This window comes from Manis pentadactyla, chromosome 4, assembly GCF_030020395.1.
Source record: "Manis pentadactyla isolate mManPen7 chromosome 4, mManPen7.hap1, whole genome shotgun sequence".
Classification (NCBI taxonomy): domain Eukaryota; kingdom Metazoa; phylum Chordata; class Mammalia; order Pholidota; family Manidae; genus Manis; species Manis pentadactyla.
The window spans coordinates 73,318,770-73,346,633 of NC_080022.1; the positions used below are offsets into that span (position 1 = coordinate 73,318,770).

The 27,864-nt window shown below is 35.4% G+C and overlaps 1 protein-coding gene across 5 annotated transcripts in view; it reads right to left on the reverse strand.

Annotated features, from left to right (window-relative positions):
- COL24A1 (collagen type XXIV alpha 1 chain) overlaps positions 1-27,864 on the reverse strand; it is a 377,298-nt gene that overhangs the window by 300,391 nt on the left and 49,043 nt on the right. For all 5 annotated transcript variants that reach the window (XM_036890301.2, XM_057500389.1, XM_057500388.1 and 2 more), the window contains 3 exons: positions 16,067-16,120; positions 12,942-12,995; positions 3,845-3,889 (listed from right to left, as the gene is read on the reverse strand). In XM_036890301.2, the coding sequence (XP_036746196.2) occupies positions 3,845-3,889; positions 12,942-12,995; positions 16,067-16,120 (153 nt within the window). The remainder of the gene's footprint in view (positions 1-3,844; positions 3,890-12,941; positions 12,996-16,066; positions 16,121-27,864) is intronic.

The window sequence follows — 27,864 nt, forward strand, 5'->3', positions numbered from 1 at the left end:
ACAAATCGTGAAGACAATGTAAATTTCACAGAATCCTTATGTATTATGTAAAATTCATTTCATAGTTGTAAAGAGATAATAAAAGACACCAGCTCTTTGCTTTTCTGCTCAGGCATAGACAGAAGACTGCTACCTCCATTTTAAGTATAGAAACACTATAATACCCCTCAAAATTTGGAAAATCTAGAGAAAGAACAGGCCAAGGAAAAATAAATGGAAGATCATGGTTGAAAAGCTTTTGCCCTCCAATTCCATTAGAGACATAGGATCCTAATAATGTCTGTTCACTTTTCTCAGAATTCATCTCTCGATTTTGTTCTCTTATCAGTCTCGCTCCTTTCACCCCTCCTTCACTTGCTCCAACAAGTACCATGTACTGAGTGCCTTTTATGTGACAATCACTATGTTCAGCACTTTATACCTACTTCACATCTAGAAAATACTATTTTCTCCATTCCACATTTGAAGAAACTGAGATACAGACAAGCAATGAAATTTGTCCAAGATGCCACAGTGAGTAAGTAGCAAAGCCTGCATGTGAACCCAGACAATCTGACAGAAGTCATGTGTACGTGTCTCACACACACACACAGACATCTATATATATATATTTTACAATGTATAATTTAACTGATTGTGAATAAAAAGTGGCTTTTTGGGAATTATAGAATAAAATTTTTCCCTATATGTGGAGAGTTATACCTATGACTCTCAGAAATCATGCTTATGTACTAAATATTACCTTAATAATATTATATACAATATATGATATTTTATTCCTATAATGCCATTTATTGAGCACCTATCATGTGCCGAGCACTATTTCAAGTATTTTTTATGTATTATCTCATTCAAACTGCTCAAACCCTCTAAGGTATCATTATCCCTATCCTTCAGATGATAAAAATGAGACATAAAAGCATTTGTCACTGGTGGAATCACTCAGCTAGTAAATGGGAAGCCAGGATTTACATCAAGTCTGACACTGGAGACCACCACCCAAAGCTGCCTCCTTAGTGTAGTTTGGAAGTGCAAATAACTTCCAACAGTACTCTAGGGAAAACTCTCCAACTATGAGATTTGCTGCGGTCCATTTACAACTACTTCCTTTATGCCTCATGCAATTCTAAAATACACAGGCTTATATCCAGATATTCATAAAACCTTGTTATATTTGGGTATGCCAATAGAAAGGAGTCAAAAAAATTACAAAGGTTGTTTTTATTCCATAGGTCACTCTCTGGCAAAGGCCAACTACCATCCCTTTTATTACTTTTCTAACCAAATTAGATTAATTGACTTCTATCAAAAAGCTTTCTGTTTTAAGACAGAAGTGAAATCTGATTTTGAATGGATTTTCATAGAGGCTGTTAAGGCAACATGTAGAGATCTAACACATTCCAGCTGCACAGAGAAAAACACAGAAAATAATTCGGCTGGATGGCTAAACTCTGCTTTATTGGAACAGCCATAAACAAAGTAAACAATAAGCATTCAGCATAGTTTTATGCGGGGTAAACATATTCTAAGCCAACCAACCCTAATATCAGACACTCACAGAAGTTCAAAAAAAAAACTTAAAACAACACCATGACTTAAATATTTACTTAAAAATGGTTTTAAAAATAAGTTGGTCCACTTAAATATGTAGATTGAATGGAGTAATGTAGACAGAAAGCTCTATCTCTAGCCCCTGGAGAAATTAGCAATAGGAAGTCTGCCCCATCTTCTCACTCTGAGCATGGAAGTACACACTCTGAGTGAGTCAGACTCCACTGAGGATCCCAGCACAGCTCCACAGGGCCGCTCTACATCTCGGCTCTTATTAGTAAAATAGAATAATAACCTAGGTCACGGGATTATTGTGCGATAAAAACAGGGCAGTATGTGGAAGTATACTTAAAAGTGGAAGTAACTGCAATCATTCTTAGTGTTGTTGAGCATTAAATTAGTTAACATATGGAAATATCCAATAAATAATTATATTACTAGAAGTTATAGTTAATAGCAGTACAGTTGACAACTAATAAAGACTCAGTAAATGACAGCTCTTATTATTAGAGCTTGCACAGATGATATACTTTTTCCAAGTGTTTGCTGAGCAATTTATAGATTATTTACAAATTTTCCAGAAGTGAATGTTTCTTAACAAATTAGTTATGCTCCTCTTAATGTCCAGTGTTTTCAGAGCTGAAATGCAAAATGATTTTAGTTGTTCTTCACAGTTGTCACCAGCTTTGCTGTTTTCCTGAAAATGAATAGGAAAGAACTGACTCCAAAATCTATTTTCCAACCTTTAAATTTGATTTTAGACTCCCCTAAAAAGTATCCCTCAGGACAACAGCATGTGTACTAAGAGAACTGGTTACACAGCAATTGTAAGAGAACTGATCAGTACTGACAGATGATCAAATTTTCACTTACTTGTGAAATATCAGATTTTCTTCACTGGAATCCACATGTTCCTGCCAAAGCAGCTTTCTAGGATTATTTTTTTCCCGTCTCCAAGGACTAATCCCTCCCGCCCTGGCCTTCTGATTTTTTTCCCATAAATGCTCAATTGTTTTTCAGCATGTTTGATTTTCAGGCCACTGAGACTGCACCTGTTACAGATACATACAGTGACCCCTGAACAATGTGGGAGCCAGAGGCACTGTCCCCCGTGCTGTTGAAAATCTGTGTATAACTTTTGATTCCCCAAAAACTTCATTACTAATAGCCTACTGCTGACCAGAAGTCTTATGGATGACATGGGCAGTTGATTTTAACACAAATTAGTGTATATGTACTATATACTGTATTCTTGCAATAAAAAAGGCTCGAGAAAAGAGAATGTTTCTTCAAGTTGTCACAAATCTCCAAAAGAGTTTTCCAATATGCTGTGTTTATTTATATATTAAGTGGACCCATACAATTCAAACTCAGGTTGTTCAAGGTTCAATTGTATATTGCTCTGCTTGCCATGTCTAGTGATTAGTAATCTTGAAAAATTGTGCCTCAGGGACTGAACAGAATGTACCATCCCACTTGGCATCAGTGAAAGAAAACTGGCTTCATTTCTTCATTTACATCTATCCCTCAGGGACAATCCATCACATTTCTTTCTGGAGCTCCCTTTAGGGATCCCTGGGGCTCTTTGCTGAATCTCCAGTAATGGCATCCATTAGCCTAGTTTCTAATCTCCTGCCCTTTTCACTGCTTTTTTCATACTGGCCTAGTACACATTGTATTGCAACTAAGAAATATGACTTTATTTTTTCCTATGACATAATGATATATTATTTCTTGGTAGGGGGAGAGAAAAGGAATAACATGGTCAGTAATTTGGGAACTAAACAGTTGCCAGCTATTTTGATTTTTAAATATATCATATGTGTATAATGGACAATAGCATATATGCATTCAAATTCATACTATTATTAAAATTTATTTGCATTCCCTCATGCAAGGGTGAGGAAACTAACAGGTATGGATAGGCTTTAGTAAACTGTACAAAAAAATCAAATGAGTGCATGGGCAGGTACACACATGTGCAAGAATATGTGTATTTTCTGGGGAAAGGGTTCATAGCATTTATGAGTTCTCAAAGGAGTTATGAATCACAAAAGTTTAAGAACTGTTTTTCTGGAACATGTTAGGCAGATAATGAAAGTCAGTCTGGGATCTGAAAAAACAAAAACAAAACTGTAACAGATAATTAAAAGTTTGTTCTGCACTGAACAGAGTAAAAATCATTGAGAAGAAAAATTGAAATACTAAGTAGGATAAAATCATCTCTCAATGCAGCTCCCTAATGTGTGTCTTTTACTGGAGGATATACACATTTTATGAAGGGAGTACTTACTTGTTCACCTCGGAGTCCTGGGAGCCCTGGGTGCCCCTTGAGACCCTGCAAGAGTGAAGGTGAAGACATGCTCTGAAAAGTAAACTCATGTAAATCAAGAAACTAAACACAGTAGAATGTTCTAAGTTGTCTTTTACCCCAACTTTTGGTTTCTTCATCATTACAAATTTAATTCTCATTTATTTTTTATTAAATTTAATCTTTTTAATGTAATAGGAATTCAATTTTTATTAAGTAATATATTAATTCTTAATTAATTTTGACTGTTATGTGTTATCAACTAAAATGGCAGACTAGGATTGAATAGAGAATAAAAAACAGCATCTTTTATAAAAGGCAGGTATCCAGCAACAGATCTCCTAAATTTCACTGAGACTTTTTAAAAGTTAGTTTTAGCTATTAATGCTGAAGCAAAATGCCCTCAGATATAATCTGTTTGTAATTACAGAAACACTGGATCATATCCAGGCAGTTTCCCTAATCCAAATCATTGTCATAACACTCCATCTATGAGCTAAGACAAATGAAGGAGGCTGATCACAGGTCCATCATCTGGGGTTTTATAAGGCTAAGAAATTAGTAAAAAAAAATTCAAATAATAGAGCCAAAATCAAATGTTTAATATCAATTACTAACACCTGAACATATATAGGACAGGGAGAAAGCAATACAGGAACACTTTTGAGTTATTTGTACATCGCTTATTAACAATCAGTAAATCAATCTACTGTTTACTAGATTTTGGCCTATATAAAAAAAACAAGAGAAAGTTCCCCTTTTTAAGAACCTCATAGGATTTTAAACAAATTATAACACAAAAAACTGAAATAAATTACAGTTTACAAATATCCAAAACTTCAAATTAATATACTGCAAATTCAAGATAAGTTTTTGGCATTTCAGGATATAGACTAAAGGAGTGAAAAGAATTATTCTGGATTAAACACTTAAGAGATTATCAACTTGGATTAATGAATTAGAGAAGGAAATGATTCTTTGGTTAGATAATGGGGAAATCAGAAGAGGTGCCTATTTTGAAATGTTAAACTTAAAACAATAAAATGTTTAAGAAAGAAGTCTCTTGAGAACCTGAGAGACCAGAAAAAGTGATAAAGCCAGTTTGGAGACAAAGACTTTCATGTCACCTGTATGTTATATAAAAGCATATTGGTAACAAGGAAGTAACAGAAGGAAGAAACAGGGCAGAGGAAAAGGCCTGTCCTCCAGGACCTCAGTTCCTTTGCGATTGGGCTATTAGAAAGAGATCAGAGAAGTGGTGATGAGAAAGAAGGGTTACAAAGAGGGGAAATGTAAGGAAGGGACAAAAGCACTTTCACTAAACTGCTCTGCACCAGATAATGTGTTGTCACTTCAAATACCTCACTCAGTTAAGTCTGTAACAATGCTATGAAGCAGGTGTCCTCTCATTTTTACAAGTAAGAAAACTGAGCTGAGAAATTAGATGATTTGACCAAAGTCGTGTAGGTAGTAAGGTGGAATCATATTGGCTTGATAGGTTTATCAAGAATTGAGTAGCCTGCCTACCTTTCTGTTTGAGGGAGGACAGAGGAATGGCAGGATGAAACACACAAAGGGCCTGAGTGGGTTTAATTAGCCAGATATGGGAGTTGCAGTCAGAAAGGCCTGAGACTGATAAGAAAGACGCAGCAGAAAAATACAGCCGGAACAAGATCAAACAAACCAAGATGGTGCAATTTGCCTGAGAACAGACCTCTAACTTCATTACAATCTCAGTTACCTAGTAAGAATCATGCCCATCAGTGCCATGACAGTTTATAATTGTCAACCTCCTGGAAGTGACCTAATAAGGAAAAGCTCCCTTTTCTAAGAATCTCCCCAGAAAAATCATGACTATTCCACCCCCTCTTTTATATACTGGTTATATTTCAAAAAGAGTGCTAACAGTCCACCAAGGGGGTGCTAATCTGCCTGTGGAGTAGTCTGCTATGCTTTGCTGTATAATCTATACTTTTTGCCTCAATAAATCTGCCTCATGCCGTACCTGACATTCATTTCATTTATATCCTGCACATAGCCAACAGCCCTCCACTACAATGTAGGCCTAAGGGCTGGAGCCTCCCGCTTCTGCTGTAACATATCTACTTTATATGCCCATAGTTGTCTCAGATTCAAATGCAGACTGTCTTTATTTTCATCAATATGTTCAAACATTAATAACAGATGAGACAAATCAACAAAAGGGATTATATTTCATAAATCATGGTATTACTAAAGTTACTCACCAATAGTCTGTAATAAACTCAATGTTTTAATTCAATTTTACTGTGAGTGTATACCTTTTTTTTAGACAACTAAAGATCAGCCTAGTTACAAAATATGAAACATGTTGTTCTCAGTTATCCAAATGTTACACAAGATTCCACAAATGAAAATAACAAAGCTAAGTTTTTTCACTTTTTAAAATAGAAGATAAGAAGTATCCTCAGCACTAGGCCGGTGGCAGTGGCTCCCTAAGATGAATCAGCACATCTGTTTGGATGGGAGCTAAAAGTTCTTGGGAGAGTGTCAGGGGGATGAGGAATGAGGGATCAGGGTAAGGGGCACATAGGCAGAGAAACTCTCTGCCATGCACTATTTCCTTTCCCTTTCTTTTTAAAAAATGTATGTGTTTGTTTGTTTTTATTTCCCAAACATTTGAATCTGGCTACATGCTTCCCTTTCTTGGCCACCATCTGTTTTTCTGACCAGAGTTTCCACCCTCCTTGGCCACACAGTAAAAGAGAATGCAGGGGCAGTGCAACTTCTGCAGCTTGCTTTTCCTGAAACACATCATAATAGTGAACCAGGCATGGATGGCATCTTCTGTACGCACACTTCCCTTTGAAGGGATTCTTCCTCATGCAGTGACTGGGGGCAGCGCCCAACAGTCATGATCGTTTCTGCACGAAATCACTCCTCCTCGGCCTCAGCCATAGGAAACGTCACTCCATCCAAGGGTGGCCGACACACGATCCAGTCAAGAGCCTATAAGGTCACTTGGAATGAAGAGCTTTGCCTAAGTAGGGAGAAACTGGGCCAATCTATCTCTTAAAAAAAAAAATCGTTCAACTATTAAAAAAGGAAAGAAAGAAAGTAGTGGGCACTGAAACTGGAAAGATTCCCAAAGAAAGTTTAAGAGGAAGGTTAGGGTGCCAAAGTATAAGTAAAAGCTTCAGAGTAAGCAGAAACTATGTTGAGAAAGAAAGCTGTTGTCAAAGAAAACACAAAGTAACACAAAAAGGCAGATGCAGAGAGTAGAGGAATAGCAGTACTAAAACGTTCATTAATGAACTGATGGAGACACTTGGATGAATGAATGAATTGATGGAAAGACTTGAATGGATATGAGTGCTACTTGGGTGGAAAATAGATTCCAAGTATTTAATATGACACTGATTTGAGAAGAAAACCATAAGGAAGAAGTTGACCATCAGCACTGGGTGAAATGACGCAAGCAGTTAAACTGACAAGTAGCGATGTTCATTTTATTCACTAATAATATGTGCCATACCTTTAACATAAGGACTCCTAAATCACAGATAGATTTCTGTTTAGTCACTACTACTGCACTGTTGTCTGAAAGCCAATATTAAATTTTCTCTTTCTATAATGTAATAACATTAGTTTACAGATTACGTAATTCTAAGTCTATAATGAAATTTGTCAAACAGTACAGAACTCATGCCAGCAATGCCTTGAGGAATACAGAAAAAGCTCCATAACCATGTTTTGGCTAAAATAAGCTGAGAAAGCTATGCAAAACTGAGAAATAGTGATAAGATGACTGTAGTTGATCAAAACAGAAATCCTAAGCAAGAATTCAGAATGAGATGGAAATCAACAGCCATGAGAAAGCAGGCACTTCTTGGAGTAAGGCAATAAATGTCCTGAATTGCTAAGAATGAGGAGTTTATTTTAAAAACAACTAAATAAATAGAAGCATGATCCCAGATAATTGAAGTGCTTGAGGAGACTCAAATTATAGGATAAATACCGCACAAACCTGTCTCCTCCACCTCCCTTTCTTCTTGGAATAGACTTCCCTTATACACACATATTTGTACCAATCTTTGCCCCAAACTTCTCCCAATATTGATCCACTAATACCCTTCAATTAGTACTCAGTTTTTACTTTGATCCCATCAATGCTAGCTATCTAGCTCTTCTCAGACAGTTCTCATGGAGAAAAATTTTATAATAAACTAATTCTCAAAATGGTGCCAGATGACAGATAACAGGTTTTGCTTGAGGACACAGAAATATAAGAAAACAAACAAAAACTTCTAGAACTGAAATACTTTTAGTCAAATGAATTTATCCTTAATGTTATACTGTCAATCACAAGAGACAGACGAAGCAAAATAACTGGACGAAGAGTAGTTTTCAAAGTCCCACAAACTACACCACTTTGGCAACCGCCGGCCTGCCTGTGGGGTAGTTCAGTACTGTGCCACCTTGTTCTCAGCATCCCCTACAATCAGTGGGAATAGTGAATTGCAGAGGAAAAGGTAATGGTGGTGACAGCACAGTCTCTAAACAGCAGCATTTGTATGAGACTTTTAGTACTACACTTGGACCAGGAATCAACCCAAAGTAAAATGCAGTTTTGCAGATTTTTATACAGATAAGGCAAAGATGATACGATCTACAAAGTTAACTGTGAAACAACAGAACTCTCCTTATTTCTCTCTCTCCAGACACTGATTTTATGCCAATTCTGATTTTCTATTGTTGTTCTCATTTACGTTCAGTATTGTTGTAGCTCCTTAGTGCTGTCCTTGCTTTAAATAGATTATGAAAAGCTGTATACTTTTGAGCAACTGATAAATCATATCTTCCACTTAATGCTTTCAGTTCTTTTGCCCTTCTAACTTTATAGATATTTATTGTGTACCTCCTATATAATGGAAAGGTTTTTTAAATAATTGAAATAATTCCATCAAAATAGAGTAAGAATTCACTCTGATTATAATTATCACTAAAACAATAATGGTTTATATTTGTTTATACTCAGGAAAAAAACTGCTATATCTTATTCATAAAAATCTGTTTTGTAATGTGCATATCATATTTCACAATTGCTCTGAGTTGTATCTTCACACTAAAATGTACTTAATTGCTCCCATCTGGCTTATTCTCTTGGTCCTAGAAAAACTGCTTCAACTGAAATCACTGCTAATGTTCTTACAATTTTAAATAGCAGACTTCCAATATTAATATAGCAACTGATTGGCTATATTAAAAACCAATTTAAAACTCCATCTGGAGTCAAGCTCAGAATTATGACTCTTGTATTCCATCCAGCCCAGTGTGTACTCTGGATCCAACTTATCTGCTTTTTGGCACAAATTCAGACACTTGGTGGGAAGTGAAAAATATACTTCAGTTCGTAGGAAAATAAGAGTTACATGATGGTGGCTAAGTTGAGGCAACCAATCTGGGGAAATATACTGCTGCTTAAAGATGGTGATAACTGCTAAAAAGAAAAAAGGCAGGGAAAGAGAGATAAGTGGAAAAGAAAGAAGCAAACCAAAAAAATCCACTGAAGAGTGAAAAAAAATATTGCTGATGATTTTCTTGCTTTGTTATTTCTATCTCAATATTACTTGTAGTTTCCACAATGCTTTTTACATTAATCTTCTAATATGTTTTATCCAAACAGTTTTCATGAGTTGTCAGTGTTCTCTATACAACTTTCTTGCAGCCATTTTAAAGACTATTTGAGTATGGTTTATATTATGAGAATTTTAACATTTCCAGATACTTCCAGAGAAAAGGAATAATGAAGTCATTATTATCTGTCATCCAAAACTGTATTTATTCCCTTGGCTTTCATGAAAGATAAAAATTTACTTCTCTATGCATACATACTTGAGATAATCAGAAATATTGAAATATATATCTAACACATATTAGCTTAATGAATTAATTAATTTATGGGAAGGAGGATTCAAAGTTATTAAGAACACTAAGAACACAGTCATGTGTCAAACAGGCCTGGATCTGAGTCCTAACTCTGCCAATTAATAGTTGTGTAGCACTGGGTAAATGATTTAACCTTTTTACATATTAACTTATTTATGACATACTGAACATAGTTTCTGTCCCAATGGAAAAGATGAAAAGAAATAGGGCTCAGCAGAGAGCCTGGAATATTGTACATAATAAAATAGCTACTATTAATATCAGTAGTAATAATTATATTAATAATTCCTAAAATTGTTTAATAGATAAAAAGATTCATAAACTTCATATTAATCAAAACTCAAGTACCTTATTATCTCTCTTTATAGGCACAGAGTAGTTAAAAATGCAGTGGGCTCAGTAAATTTCATCGCTTGATCCTGCCATAACTCTGAGTGACCCTGAGCAAATTATCTGACCTCTCAGGGCTTATCTTAGATTTCTCACTAACAAAATGGATGAGTTCTTGTCTTGTCCTTAAGAATTCATCTAGCACTTTAGAGTTAGAATTGCAATGATGAGGGAAATAGGCGTCCCTAGATTAGAGCTAAAAGAGCAGTTACTACAGGTTCTCCTAGTTCTTCTTACCTGCTGAAAGTAACTCTGATAGTGACTGAGATGGTTCCAAAAAATGAACCAAAATTAATAAATTCTACCCAATAATCAGTCTTGCCTTTTCCCCTTTCATACAAACTGCATGAACAGTCTCCCAAGCTCATTTTGAATATATTTCTGCCATGTATTCATATTGAAGTAAGACATGCACATAGACAGGGAGATAGAAACTTGTCAGAAGCCTATGTGGAGAACTAGTTTAGGTTTACATGGACTCCTCTTGTCCTTTTCCTAGAAATCTTGCTTTTTTAAAAAAATTTGTATATAGTTTCCATTAATAGACACACTCTGAAAAAGGGGGAAACATTCTCAGAAAAACTACAAAATCATCTCAAATATTTCAACGTTGTTGTGAACTACTGTCAAGCTGTAGTAAACCATGGATGCTTCATTTATCAGAAAGTAATTTAGTTACTAAATACTTTCAACTGAAATTTCTCCAGAAAAAATTCAGCTACAGCTGCTGAATGAAAATATATGAAGATCTTTGACTTCTATAGGCTCAATTAGTTAATGATAAAAGCCAAATTTTAAAACTTAAAAAATCATGTAAAATTCTGTGAAAGGTATTCAATCCATGGCACAGTGTGTTTAAAATAATGCTCTTATTTCACTTTACTAGATTTACACAGACCAATAAGAACACATTAATCTTAATATTTTAAAGTGCTGATGGGTCAAGACCTGTATAGTATGCACACAGGTGTTTGGACAGTAATATCTTCTGCTTTAAGTAAGTACAATTTCAAAGTTAAAATGATAATCTGATCTAATGGTTAAAATCAGCCTTTTAAAACTGCCTCTATAAATAATATCTCTCTGTATATTCCTCACACAACAACCACTCAACCTTTACTTAGTGTTTCCTTCTCTGGATTGCTAATTTCATAAACCACAGGCTTCATTTAACCTCAGAAAGTAATGATTAGTTTGTTTTTCTCTCATATGTAGTGTCAGCCTTTAGGATGCAATAATTGTATGTTTAATATCAAATAAAATAAAGAAAATTTCCATTTTATAAGATATTCTTTGTTTGATGCTATTCATCATTACAGTTTCCTTGGAGGTATACTTAGTGATCAGAGGTGTACTAAGTAGCATTAATCAAACAGATTCATGGCTGTATATCAAGACCGATTCTATTGGAAATTATCACTCTGCAATTTCATATCTCCATGGGAGCAACCAACAATCTCAAAGAAGTTTTCAGGTTCTATGTACTGTCTAAGATGAAGACTAGTCTGAGGATCATACAGATAATGGTGTTTGTGTGGTCATGGGAGGAAAAATACTCCATAAGATCAAGACCTCCTTCATCATTTTATAATTCGGCCCTTCAGCAAGGGTTATGAAGAAAAGCAAAAAGGTCAGGATCTTTTCCAAAACCAGATAAATAACTGGTGGTTAGCATTTATGAGGGCTTACTATTTGTCTGACACAGTATTCCTTGGGTTATATCATTTCATGTTCCCAACAGTTCCCTATGAAGTTGGTAGTAGTAGCTCCACATTTACAGATAAGTCAACTGAAGCTGAGAGAAGTTTAGCAACCTCCCCAAGGTCGATGGTACCTAGAAAATGGCAGATGGGATTTGAACCAAGTAAAGTTCTGAATACCACCTCCAACTTACATCTCCTGAGAGGAAAGGAATATGATATGTTAGGACACTGACAAAGATCATTATTACATGCATTTAGCTTTCCATACCATGTAAAATACCACCCTCCAATATTTTGGGGTTCTTAATACTTTAGAAAGAAATTTTGTGTCTTCCTTATCCCCCGTAGGAAATCGACAACTCAGAGTTTGCAGGGGGAGAGGTGTGAAAAAGCCAAATATACAGAGGAGAATCCAGGAAACTGTATACCAGATTCTCTGAAATAATTATGCCAGCTGTGTTAGTATTCCTTTTTACCTCAGAAAAAGCCTAGTCATTTGCATATGACTACTGGTTTTTGTTGTGTGTTTTTTTTTGCTAGCTATCCCTAATCCTCACTTCTACCCTACCCTTCAGGCTTCACATTTATAATTTTATATATAGCTATAGAGAATGATACATATATCTACATATATCATGTCAAAAGATTATTATTTCCTAAGAAAATGAGAACATCCTAAATAAAGCCAAGTATATAACCAATGGACTTTACACTTGGGACATATAAAAGTTAAAAAAATGACTTTACAGTTTTCAAAGTAGGTTATTGCTCTAATAGAATAAAAAAAGAGAAAACCTACAACATTTTTTCAGTGACTTTGACTTTCTCCACATGTGAATTTTGTGCCCAACATTAACTGAAGGCTTTTTAAAAATTTTTTCATAAAACCCTGCCTTTTGTGATTTCCCTTTCCTGGATTAGGAGAACAAGCTGATTCCTTTTGCTGAGAAAAGGAATTTAAAACACTGGCTTTGGGCTTAACTTCGAAATGAGATTTTAGGAGCTGAAGAACTCCCAGATCCATGACAGCCAATAATGTCACAGTAAAACTCTCTTACCTTATTACCTTGCATACCGGGGGAGCCCATTAATCCAGAAAGGCCTTGATCACCCTGAGAACAAAACACAAGAGGTTTTATATTGTGAAATTGAACTGAAAATTAGAATTCCCTTAATGCAGGATTTCATCATGGATGTCAAAATCTTACTACATTCATTTCTGATCTTCACAATCTGGCTCAGCTTCCACCTCCTTTCTGAGACTTGCTGAGACGTTTCCCGGAGGCTCCCAGCTTTTATCTCTCCAGTGTGAACACCTGCCCTACACCTCCCCACCTCCAGGCCCCTGCAACTTTTTCTCTTATGTTCTTTTCTCTAGGAATTCCCTTACTCTCCAAATTCCTGTCGTTCCAAGGTTTACTGTATTTAAAAAATCTAAAGGGGTTTACTTAAAAACTCTACAAGCACTCTGCACAGCAGCCTGGGGGGCTCAGGCCTTCCCCATTACGTTCACATCGTGCACCAGGAAAAGGGTCGTTTCCGCTTCCGGGCTTCACTGGCGCTTTCTGCTCTCACAGTTCCGCTTTCAGTTATGAAACTGTTCTGGGGACCCGTGTGTGTGACTACAGCAGATTGGACTTTACCTATTAGGGACGCCACCCGCCATAACATTAATGAGGGCCTGCGAGCCCATCCTGTGGTAGGAGGACAAAGTGAACCTGTGAGGGCAAAGGAGTGTCTGTGGTAGTAAAGTGACAATAGGAGAGACAGGAGACTGTGTGAACTGACAAGGAAAAAACATGTCAAAAAGAAATGGGGGGAACATCTTGAGCTAGTTTCTCCAAGTTTTCTTTTTCTTTACCTCCCTTCCTCTCCTTCTTTCTGCTGCAACAAATTTATCGTGTGAAAAAAAAGTTTGAAAGAAAAAAGAGTACTTAGGTAATAATCCTAAGTAAACTCCTCTGTCTCTTTATATTCTCTTTAATTTATAAGTCATTACCTACTTTAATATGTCACCTAATTAAACAAACACAAGGGAAAAATGTGTTTCCATTTATACAAATATGCTTCTTCCCAACATTTTATTAAGATGGCTTCCATTTGCCATGGGACAACTAGTTTATACAGATAGTTATATATTTTTTTTATACATTATTACTCTGACAGAGGAAAAAGAAAACTGCATTAGGAAACAGGAGACTGGAAGCCTATCTTCCACTAGATCTAAGCATGGGTGGATCAGTTGATTTCCCTTCAAAATTCCTCCCTCTGAAAAATGAAAACAATAATACCTCACCTTTCTTAGGGGAAGGAAAAATTACCACTATTTGAAAATTATATTTGCATGCCACTAAGGTCCCCAAAGGACTTAATCATGTATGTATGTTCTATGTTAAATGTTACTTAGTGGATGTTACATGCTAAAGGACTAGTTCCTGCATTTCTTTTATTGCTTTATCATTGACCATGTAGTTATTGCAAAAATGGCTAAATGATTAAAAATAAAAAACAATTGTTTCTCAATTGCTCTCTACTCCCACCAATTTAATGTTTGTATTTTAAATGTATTCATATTGTACATATAATATCCTTGGTATATCTGAATGCAATTTAATGTATATACAATTTCCTTTAAATATTTTAAAATTTTACCCTTTTATAAGTGTATCTCTCAACTTCAAAAGCTGGATTGCATTTAAAGTTCACTGACAACATACTATAAATCCTATAACTTAGTACATTTCTCCTATATTGTATTAACCACAATTTGTATATAAGTAACTCAAAAAGTAAAAAAAGACTGACATACTTGTGAGCCTCAACTCCCATGCTGAACAACCCTATATTTTATGCAGATACTGTATACATACTGAACCTCCCTGTATTTTGTACAAAGAAGCCTCAAGGAAAGATAAAACTAAGCATATAATATAAATGTGAATGCTTAATTTGGGGAGTTTATTTAAAGCAGTCACCAAAACAGAGTGGGCCTCTAATTTCTAAGTTTTCACTATGAAATTTTTTTAAATGTCCCATATTTAGATACTTAAAAAATAGTATTTATGTTCCTGTCCCAAATTATGGGATTTTTTTCCTTGCAGTAATTAAGGAACCAATGACAATATTGTGATTCTAATAATAAAATTTTATTCCGTTTCCCAGTTATTAAGATTCAGTAAATTCAGTTCCACCACAGCAATAAAATTCTTAAGATTATAGATTTAAAAATTTTTAAACATGTTTAGTATAATATCTGCAAGGTCCATTAATATAATGTGATTTTTTTAAGTTTACAAGAATTCTGCAAGCCAATTAAATCATCAGATTTCACCCCAAGAACCACCAAAATTATTCAGGGATTTTAGAAGTTTCTGAATGTATACCACATCAACAAAAACACCCTATAATTGTATCACATTCATCAAAGGCTTGTCTAAATAAAGCTTCCCAGATGTTATTTCTAAAGAGTCCATTTGTATTCATCCTCATTGGAAAATGGTATCCTCCTAATAACAATTTTATTGCTACCTTCACTTTAAAACATTAGTCATTTGGGTTTTTTTTTACTAAGTGTGTGTGTGTGTGTGTGTGTGTGTGTGTGTGTGTGTGTGCACGCGCATGCGCGCACACGCCCGCATGTGCTTGAGAGCATTTTGATTAAATGAAAAGCATACTGGACTAAAAATCAGAAAACATAAATATATCATTAACTCTGCCACTTATTATCCATGAGTCATTTAAATTCTATGAATTGTGTTTTCTCAACTGGAAAACAAGATAATAATGACTATAGGACTTAAACAACATAAAGTATGTAGAACTGTCCTTTAAAAGGTGTAAAATGGCACTGGAATTTATGTATCATTGTGTGCATGCATATAAACAGCAAATTTTTGAGGTTAAGACCACAGCCTACTCTAATTTTTGTCCCATCCATTCCTAATTAGCAGGAAGCACAATGTCAGGCCACAGTAGACAATAAAAGTAATGTTAAGATTTAAGTTGATAAATTAAGTTTACAATATAATTTACTTAATTTTTCAAATATTTCTTCCTTCATTAAAATCTACTAATTCTGTATCTTACCTATCTGATATCAAGTAAAATCTACATTTAGAAAAGATAAAAATAATTTTTAAGTGCTTAAAATTTATCATCATGATTTTATTCCATGAACAATTACCTTTTCTCCAGAAACAGCCTGACCTGGGGAAAACCCCGGATCTCCTTTGGGGCCCTAGAAAAAACAGTTATAAAACACTCTGGTGAAGCATAAATTATATACGGTATATCATACTTCTTCAGATGTATGCATCATCAGATGCTACACACATTATATGCTATTAAAATTATTTCAAATTGAGATGGTCTAGGATTATTTATTTCTTCAATGTATATTTTTCTTGGCCTTATTTTAAATACTGAGAAGAATCCTAGATATTCCCCAGACGTAGCTGATTTTTCAAATCTAATAAAGTTATATTGCTATTGAAACAACTTTCTTTAAGGGACCTAATAATGGCTCTATTAACTTTCCCATTTTTGTGACACATTGAATTATAATTCCTATTTTAGCATTAGAAAACTGGCAACTTTTAGTAAACGAAAACTGCTTATAGTAATTCTTAAAATTGTAATACATCACTCCAAGTTGAAATATTTTTCAAAATCTTGAAATGTATATGCATTACTTTTATACTAAAGAGAAAAATAACCAAATAAACTCCAATTGTCAAAATTATTTTTCATTCTTTTATAAAAATAGATATTTTTATACTCTGGGAATCTTTATCTTTTTCATTTCAAGAGAAACATACATTATGTTTCAACAAAATTTTTTGTACAGTATTAATCAATCTTTTTTATTATACATACTGGCAACGCATCTCTTTTCCTAACTATTTCACATCTCATAAAATTAAGAGACCACAGCTGAGACTCTTTATAGGATTAAAATTCTGATTTCCTTATCCCTTTCAACTAACAAATAATTTTCCATTCCTAGAGAGTTATAAATACTCTTTTTACTCTATGGGAAATAGGCAAATAGGTCTTCTTTCACAAATCCAGGGATGCTTTAAGATAGCACTCTCACTTATGAAAAGAAGGAAGACCAGACAAAAACTTCTTGGTGTTCTCCAAGACTTTTGCTTTACAAATTAGAAATGAGTCACTGGCAAAGAGTCCTATGTTCTAGAGTCAAAGAAAATTTTTAAGGAAATGGTTGTTTGACATGCTGACCTCTTCCCTTCCATTGCTGTCACCACTTCTACCGCTACAGCTATAATTTTAAATCATTGATCACAAGATTATGGACCTGAGAAACAAACAGCTTTAGTGCTATCTCAATACATAGGAATTCAACACTTTATTTTTTTTTTAAGTAATATATTTAGAATTTATAAGAGATATTAAAGCGTATCTAGTAAGTCACAGTTTATATCTAAAGAAACAATCAGGTCTAGAAAGGTTAAATAACTTGCATAAGATTGTTTAGTAAAGAATTAGCAAACCAGGTCATTTTTTTCTGATATTACAATGTCTATGAAATAAAAATTGTATTTGTAGGCTTTAATCTTTTATTATAAAACCTTGCCAATTGTTTTGAGGCAGTATTTACAAAGAACTTAAAAAGAACTTAAAAAATTATAGCCCTTGAAAAGTTTAAATACAATAAAATCCTCTGTGGCCAATGTTGCTAACTTATAAATCTCATATTAAAATTTCTTATTTTTAGGCTCTATCTGAATTTTCTATTATCTATCAGCCTCCTTAATACCATCAACTAACTTAATATTTCATCCTCTATTTAAAAAATAACTCAAGGAGTGGGCAAAAGTAATCCACTTAGCAATAAATAGACTTAAAGACAGAGCTTTATCTTATTCATAAGCTTCAAATATCTGGGCAACCTATTTAAAGAGAGATATGTCAAATCTCTTTTATTCCCACACAAATATGCTTGAGTTAATTGATCAACTCATGTTCTAGAACTAGAATTACAAGTCAGCATGAAGGAAATGCTCTTAACCTGGCCAGTTGTGGACTGATCCTTCTCAGGATAAAATAAATGCATGAAGCAGAGATTACTGAACATGCCAACTTGTCCTGAAATTTCAAAGAAGCAGGGCATTTTTCTCTGCTTTGAAGAATACTCCAGACTTTCTTACTTTCTCTTTCATTTTGTATTAATTCTATGACTCCTGATACACTCTTATAATACCTGATTGGCTTTTCAAATCCTCCTTGAAATTAAACATAATGTTTATAAATTAATCATAACTGACTTTGGCTTTCAATACTGACTTCTACTTATTCTTATATGGCTTTTGCTAAAGGAGCTGTATATCCTACTGAGTATAAATAAGAGGAAAAGGAAGTTGCCAATGCTTTATTACTCAAAGGATTCCAAAAATCCCACCCATCCTTACTTTCATAGTCTAAAATCCTTACTTTCAGAGTAGATCTTTTAGACTGTTATTGAATCTCCAGAGGGCCTTCGGTCTAGGGAGGGAAACTCCCTAAGGTACTAGACCCATTAACATGTTGGAAAAGATTTAACAGATTGCAGTCAACCCAATATGATAGAAAGAGAAGCAGGATTTGGAGTGAAAAGACTGCTCTGAATTTGGCATTTCTCCTCTGTAAAATGGGAATAATAATAATAATATCTATCTAGATTAGCTTGCAAGATGTAGGATTATAGTCTCTATGAAGATAGTAGTAGTTGGTATTAAAAATAACAAGACTAAAAAGACAATCGTTAAAATCAATTTTACAATTTTTACTACCTTGAAAAGCAGAGAACACAACTCTTGAATAAATTTTTGAAGGAGAAGCAAAATTTTAATGGGAAAGAATTTGGAATTGAAAAATACATAGTATGGATGAGCTAAACTGGGAGAGGATCATAAAGGAAATATTAAATGACATGATCTTGAGGTAGCATCACTTGAATATTCTTGACTTTATTACTAATAACTACATAAGAGTCATAATCTCAATTTTAAGTATTACACTCTCTAACACTTCCTATCTTTTTAGTTTACTCTCCTTAAGCCCCTATAACTTTAACAATTTCTTGACCCACTGGAACTGTAAATTTGTTATCCCACCATATTTTCACTTTCATCTACCACATGGCTTCACTTCTGGTCCTTAGTCAGCCTAAATACCAGGATTTGACATTATAATCACTTTACTGCATGTATATATGACACCATTACTTCTTTCTTCATTTTATAAGCTTACCTGGCAATTTTTCAATCTCAACTCTCCATGTACTCTGCCTCTGTCCCCTAGTAGTTGAATGTGACTAAGCAAAAACAAATCATGCTAACAAATCTCACTTTAAATTTATAATTTCTTACATGAACTGGTTTTGATTCATTTTGTTTTGTTTATTGGTGTGTCCAAAAATTGCCTTAGTCAACCCACTTTCCCATTTACATAGATAATAATTTCACAATGTCTCTCTTTTTTACTCTGAGCTAATGAACTTGTTTTCAACTTTCACAAGCCCTCACAACCAAATCCACTACTTTTAAATATGCTTCAAAGTACTCTGCCTTCATAATCAAACCCACGATTGTCTTGCACCAGGACATCACTGGCACTGTGTTCCCAAATTTTTGTTTCTCTTTAGCAAAATTGTCATCACCAAGGAAACACACTTTAATTTCTCCTATTTTAAACAACTTTCCTTGAGCCCACATCTCCCTTCTCTACTCCATTACACCATTCCTTTTCAAAGCAAAACTCCTAGAAAATGTTCAATGTTAATTAGGAGACTTCCTCTTTTTATTTTTTCTTGGACCCACTCCACTCAGGCATTTGTCCCTAACACTGTCCTAGCTCATTGGTCATTCTTTCTCTGTCTCTTTTGCTAGTTCCTTTTCTTGCTAATATACTAAACTCTGGAGTAACCCAAGACTAAGTCCTTGGATTCTTCTCTCCTCTCTCTACATTGATGAATATGTGATTTCATTAGCACTATAGCTTAAATTCCATATATACACTGACAACTCTGAAATTTATATTTTTAGCTATGTCATCTTTCCTGAACTCCAGATTCCTATATCCATTTTATGTCTTCAGTTTAATGTCAAACAGTCATCTCAAATTGAGAATGTCCAAAAAGGAACTCTTGGGAGTTGTGGTTCAGATAGTGGCAGAGTAGCCATTATTATTATGTGGCTAATCCTCCTGCAGACAATAATTACAAAGGATAATTATCAGAAAAATATACATAAAACAACATACTTGAATGCATAATACAGCAATCAAAACAGGACATACTGGAGGTAATTCAAATCTTGAAAGAAGAGAACACCACTTGGTATAGCACAAATTTATACAAATCTTTTCCTAATGACACTCCCCACTCTGCACAGAGTAGCTAGAATTCAAGCATAAAATCATAGACCTTTTGGCCAATGGTGTCACTGGGCTACCAGAATGACTGTAAATTGAGGGGAAAGTCAGTGAAGATTAAAGATGGCAGCGTGAGAGGAGAGACAGAGGCTTCCTCCTAAAACTGGACACAATTAGAAAATATACTTGGCGCAACTAATCCTGAGAGAGCAGCAGGAAAGAGGATGGCTCCAGACTGCATACACCTGGAGAAAAGAGCAGACCTCACAGAACAGGGTAACATACCAAAGCTATGGCTCGGCGGGACCCAAGCCCTTCCCCCACTCCAACTCACAGGCGGGAGGAAGAGAAATGGAGCAGGGAGGGAGTGGAAGGCCTGGGACTGCTGAATACCTAGCTTGGGAGGTCTTCTCTGGGAGCACAAACCTACATTTCATGGTGCTTTCATGATATTCATATGACTACTGGGTTGGAAAGTTAATACAGGCAGAATTCCTGGAGGGACTGAGATTCCAGCCACTTGTGGAAAGCAGGGATCCATATCTGGCTGCTCTGGGACAAAAGCTTATACCTGTGTGCTCGGCCCACTGGTTCAGGCAGTGGAGACAGGCACAGGAGCCGGGAGGCGGGGAACAGCTCTTTCCTCCCCCCAGGCACCAGTACCGCTCCCCTGCGACCCCCAACATTGCTTCAGGGGCAGAGCAGCTCCAGAGTAGAGCTTCTAGACACTAGAGGGTGCCATATACAAATATGAAATGCCAAAGGAACATGGTCCAGAGTAAAATTAATGTAACTCCAGAGAAAGACTTAAATGACATGAACCTTACAACTCTTCCTGAAAGGGAGTTCAAAATAAAAATCATCAACATGCTAATGGAGGTACAGAAAGATATCCAAGAACTCAGGAATGAATTCAGGTCTGAGATCCAATTGCTGAAGAGCACGATGGAGGGTATTACAAGAAGGTTGGATACAGTGGAGGAGACGATAAATGAAAAAGAAACTAAAGAAGAAGAATACAAAGAAGCTGAGGCACAGAGAGAAAAAAGGATCTTTAAGAATGAAAGAATATTGAGAGAACTGTGTGACCAATCCAAACGGAACAATATTCATATTATAGGGATACCAGAAGAAGAAGAGAGACAGAAAGGGATAGAAAGTGTCTTTGAGGAGGTAGCTGCTGAAAACTTCCCCAACCTGGGGAAGGACATAGTCTCTCAGGCCATGGAGATCCACAGATCTCCCAACACAAGGGACCCAAGGAAGACAACACCAATACATATAGTAATAAAATTGGCAAAGGCCAAGGATAAGGACAGACTTCTAAAAGCAGCCAGAGAAAGAAATAAGATCACAAACAAAGGGAAGCCCATCAGGCTAACATCAGACTTCTCATCAGAAATCTTACAGGCCACAAGGGAGTGGCATGATGTATTTAATGCAATGAAGCAGAAGGGCCTGGAACCAAGATTGCTTTATCTGGCAAGATTATCATTTAAATTTGAAGGAGGGATTAAACAATTTCCAGATAAGCAAAAGCTGAGAGAATTTACCTCCCACAAACCATCTCTACAGTCTATTTTGGAGGGACTGCTATAGATGGAAGTGTTTCTAAGGTTTAATAGCTGTCACCAAAGGAAATAAAACCACAGTAAAGTAGAACAGCTAATTACTAAGCAAATGCAAAATTAAATTAACTATACCCAAAATCAATCAAGGGATAGACAAAGAATACAGAATATGATACCTAATATATAAAGAATGGAGGAGGAAGAAAAAGGAGGAGAAAAAGAACCCTTAGACTGTGTTTGTAACAGCATACTAAGTGAGTTAAGGTAGACTCTTAGATAGTAAGGAAATTAACCTTGAACCTTTGGTAACCATGAATCTAAAGCCTGCAATGGCAATAAGTACATACCTATCAATAATCACCCTAAATGTAAATGGACTGAATGCACCAATCAAAAGACACAGAGTCACTGAATGGACAAAAAACAAGACCCATCTATATGCTGCCTACAAGAGACTCACTTTAAACCCAAAGACATACACAGACTAAAAGTGAAGGAATGGAAAAAGAGATTTCATGCAACTAACAGAGAGAAAAAAGTAGGAGTTGCAATACTTGTATCAGACAAAATAGACTTCAAAACACAGAAAGTAACAAGAGACAAAGAAGGATATTACATAATGAAAAAAAGGGTCAATGCAATAAGAAGATATAACCATTACAAATATCTATGCTCCCAACACAGGAGCACCCACATATGTGAAACAAATACTAACAGAACTAAAAGGGGAAATAGAATGCAATGCATTCATTCTAGGAGACTTCAACACTCCACTCACTCTGAAGGACAGATCAACCAGACAGAAGATAAGTAAGGAGACAGAGGCACTGAACAACACAATAGAAAAGACATCTATAGAACTCTACACCCAAAAGCAACAGAATACACATTCTTCTCAAGTGCACATGGAACATTTTCAAGAATAGATCATATACTAGGCCACAAAAAGAGCCTCAGTAAATTTAAAAAGATTGAAATTGTACCAACCAGTTTTTCAGGTCACAAAGCTATGAAACTAGAAATAAATTACACAAAGAAAATGAAAAATCCCACAAACACATGGAGGCTTCACAACATGGTCCTAAATAACCAATGGATTAATGACCAAATAAAAACAGAGATCAGGCAATATATGGAGACAAATGACAACAATAATTCAACACCGCAAAATCTGAGGGACGCAGCCAAGGCTGTGCTAAGAGGAAAGTATATTGCAATACAGGCCTACCTCAAGATAGAAGAACAATCCCATATAAGCAGTCTAAAATCACAATTAATGAAACTAGAAAAAGAAGAACAAATGAGGCCCAAAGTCAGTAGAAGGAGGGACATAATAAAGATTAGAGCAGAAATAAATAAAATTTGAGAAGAATAAAACAATAGTAAGAATCAATGAAAGCAAGAGTTGGTTCTTTGAGAAAATAAACAAAATAGATAAACCCCTAGCCAGACTTATCAAGAAAAAAAGAGTCTACACACATAATCAGAATCAGAAACGAGAAAGGAAAAATCACTACAGACACCACAGAGATACAAAGAATTATTAGAGAATACTATGAAAAACTATATGCTAACAAACTGGATAACCTAGAAGAAATGGACAACTTTCTAGAAAAATACAACCTTCCAAGGGTGACCAAGGAAGAAACAGAAAGTCTGAACAGACCAATTATAAGCAAAGAAATTGAACTGGCAATCAAAAACCTACCTAAGAACAAAACTCCTGGACCAGATGGATTGACCACTGAATTTTATCAAACATTTAGTGAAGACCTAATACCCATTCTCCTTAAAGTTTTCCAAAAAATAGAAGAGGAGGGAATACTTCCAAACTCATTCTATGAGGCCAGAATCACTCTAATACCAAAATCAGGCAAAGACACCACAAAAAAAGAAAATTACAGACCAGTATCCCTGATGAACGTAGATTCAAAAATACTCAACAAAATATTAGCAAACCGAATTCAAAAATACATCAAAAAGATCATCCATCATGATCAAGTTGGATTAATGCCAAGGATGCAAGGATGGTACAACATTTGAAAATCCATCAACATCATCCACCACATAATCATCTCTATAGATGCTGAAAAGGCATTTAACAAAATTCAACATCCATTCATGATAAAATCTCTCAACAAAATGGGATAGAGGGCAAGTACCTCAACATAATAAAGGCCATATATGACAAACCCACAGCCAACCTTATACTTAACAGCGAGAAGCTGAAAGCTTAAAGTCAAGAACAAGACAAGGATGCCCACTTTCCCCACTTCTATTCAACATAGTACTGGAAGTCCTAGCCATGGCAATCAGACAACACAAAGAAGTAAAAGGCATCCAGACTTGCAAGGAAGTAGTCAAACTGTCCCTGTTTGCAGATGACATGATATTGTACATAAAAAACCCTAAAGAATCCACTCCAAAACTACTAGATCTAATATCTGAATTCAGCAAAGTTGCAGGATACAAAATTAATACACAGAAATCTATGGCATTCCTATACACTAACAATGAACTAGCAGAGAGAGAAATCAGGAAAACAATTCCATTCACAATTGCATCAAAAAGAATAAAATACCTAGGAATAAACCTAATGAAGGAAGTGAAAGACCTATACTCTGAAAACTACAAGACAGTCAAGTCATGAGAGAAATTAAAGAAGATACCAATAAATGGAAACAAATCCCATGCTCATGGATAGGAAGAATTAATATTGTCAAAATGGCCATCCTGCCTAAAGCAATCTATAGATTCAATGCAATTCCTATCAAAATACCAACAGCATTCTTCAACGAACTAGAGAAAATCCTCCTAAAATTCATATGGAACCACAAAAGACTTCAAATAGCCAAAGAGATCCTGAGAAAGAAGAATAAAGGAGGGGGAATTATGCTCCCCAACTTCAAGCTCTACTAAAAGCCACTGTAATCAAGACAATTTGGTACTGGCACAAGAACAGACCCATAGACCAATGGAACAGATTAGAGAGCCCTGATATAAACCCAACCATATATGGTCAATTAATATATGATAAAGGAGCCATAGACATACAATGGAGAAATGACAAACTCTTCAACAGCTGGTGCTGGCAAAACTGGACAGCTACATGCAAGAGAATGAAACTGGTTTATTGTTTAGCCCCATACACAAAAGTAAACTCGAAATGGATTAAAGACTTGAATGTAAGTCATGAAACCATAAAACTCTTAGAAGACAACATAGGCAAACATCTCCTGAATATAAGCATGAGCAACTTCTTCCTGAACCCATTTCCTCGAGAAAGGAAAACAAAAGCAAAAATGAACTTATGGGACTACATCAAACTAAAAAGTTTTTGTATGGCAAAAGACATCATCAACAAAACAAAAAGGCATCCTACAGTATGGGAGAATATATTTGTAAATGACATATCCAACAAAATATATACTGAACTTACACACCTCAAAACCCCAAAAGCAAAAACCCGATTAACAAATGGGCAGAGGATATGAAGAGATGGTTCTCCAAAGAAGAAATTCAGATGGCCAACAGACACATGAAAAGATGATCCATATCACTAATCATCAGGGAAATGCAAATTAAAACCACAATGAGATATCACCTCACACCAGTTAAGGATGGCCAGCATCGAAAAGACTAAGAACAACAAATGTTGGCGAGGATGTGGAGAAAGGGGAACCCTCCTACACTGCTGGTGGGAATGTAAGCTAGTTCAACCATTGTGGAAAGCAATGTGGAGGTTCCTCATAAAACTAAAAGTAGAAATACCATTTGACCTGGGAATCCCACTCCTTGGAATTTACCCAAAGAATACAACTTCTCATATTCAAAAAGACATATGCACTCCTATGTTCATTGCAGTACTTTTTACAATAGCCAAGATATGGAAGCAACCTAAGTGTCCATCAGTAGATGAATGGATAAAGAAGATGTGGTACATATATACAATGGAATACTATTCAGCCATAAGAAAGAAACAAATCCTACCATTTGCAACAACATAGAAGGAGCTGGAGGACATTATGCTCAGTGAAATAAGCCAGGTGGAGAAAGACAAATGCCAGATGATTTCCTTCATTTGTGGACTATAACAATGAAGCAAAACTGAAGGAACAAAATGGCAGCAGACTCAAAGGCTCCAATAATGAACTAGTGGTTACCAAAGGGTAAGGGTGTGGGAGGGCATGTGAGGAGGGAGGGAGAAGGGGACTGAGGAGTATTATGTTTAGTACACATGGTGTGGGGGATCACGGGGAGAACAGTGTAGCACAGAGAAGGCACATAGTGGATCTCTGGCAACTTGCTGCACTGATGGACAGTGACTGCATTGGGGTATGGGTGGGGACTTGATAATATGGGTAAATGTAGTAACCACATTGTTTTTTCATGTGAAACCTTCATAAGAGTGTATATCAATCATACCTTAATAAAAAACTTTTTTAAAAATTGAGGAGAAAGTCCTAGAAAGAAAGAAAAGTTTTCCCAAAACCTAGATATTGACTCTTCAATTCAGCAGAAAGCACCAACTGGAAGGCTGAAATAATTAAACATAAATTTCAATGGTTGGCTATCACAAGGGAAACAGTTTGGGGTTTAAGCTACATTATTTTAGAGGGACATAGTAAATGCTTTGGTAAATAGCTTTCCATTGAAATTCAGGAAGGGCTATACTTTAGAAGCAAGTACTATATCCTTGGACTAATGGATTCACATTAATAGTTGAGCAAAACTGAAAGAAACTTATTTCTGCCCTTGAAAATAATTACCAAACCTGCAAAAGTTTAAGGTGCTGAGCCATTTATTTAAATGCCTACAGAACAAAAATCAGCAGTCATCAAAGAATGTTAGAGGAAGATAACAGAATCTAAAGTCCCTCCATGTATTGTCCATAATATCTGGTATATAATCAAATTTTTGTAGACATACAAAGAAATGAAAAATCTGACCTGAGTAAAAGAAAAATGGTGTCAACACAAACAGATCCCAAGAGAACCCAGATGTTGGAATTAGTAGTTGAGGATTTAAAATTAACTATTATAAATATATTCAATGACGTATAGGAAAAATTTATCATAATAAGTAAACAGAAAGAAATAGCAGACAAATGAAAACTATATAAAAAGAACCAAGTAAAATTCTAGAACTGATTACAATTTCTGAAATGAAAAATTCACTGGATGAGATTAAAAGCATATTGGAGAAAGCAGAAGTTAAGTTTAGTGAACTTAAAGACAGATCCCTAGAAGGTACCTAATCTGAAAAAGAGAGAAAAAAGCATGGCAAAAAGGAACAGAGCCCTAGAGATCTGCGGGGCAAAATATTTAGTCTAATATACAAGTAAACGGTGTCCCAGAAGTAAAGGAGAGAAAGGGACAGAAAAATTATTTGAAAAGATAATGGCAAAAATGTCCCAAATTCGTTTAAAAATAACAACAGAAACAACAACTTACAGATCCAAAGCATTCTGTGAGCCCCGAACAAGAAATATTTAAGGAAAACCACTCCTATGTGCCTCATAGTCAAACTGCTAAAAGCCAGACAAAGAGAAAAATCTCAAAAGCACCCATAAAAAATGATGCATCACATAGAGAATAACGATGTGAGTGATAACTGATTGGTACCAGTGGAGGTCAAATGATGAGAACAGGCATCTTTAAAGTGCTGAAAGTAAGACATTCTCAAGCAAGCTTTTCATATGCTATAAAAATATCCTTCAAAAAGATGTAGACAAAGTAAATTTCAGGTAAACAAAAACCAAGAGACTCTAATATCAGCAGAACTGCACTCCAAAAAATATTGAAGGAAATTCTATGAGCTAAGGGATATGACACAGGTAGAAACTCAGGTCAGTGGGAAGGAATGAAGAGCCTTGAAAATGGAAATAAACGAGGCAATATGAATGACTCCCTTGTTTGTTTTTCTCTTAATTGCTTTGAAAGAGTGATTATTTAATATGAAAATTATTACATGACATTGTATTATGGGGCTTATAATGGCAGAGATGTAAAAGAAATGATAACAAAACACAAAGGAT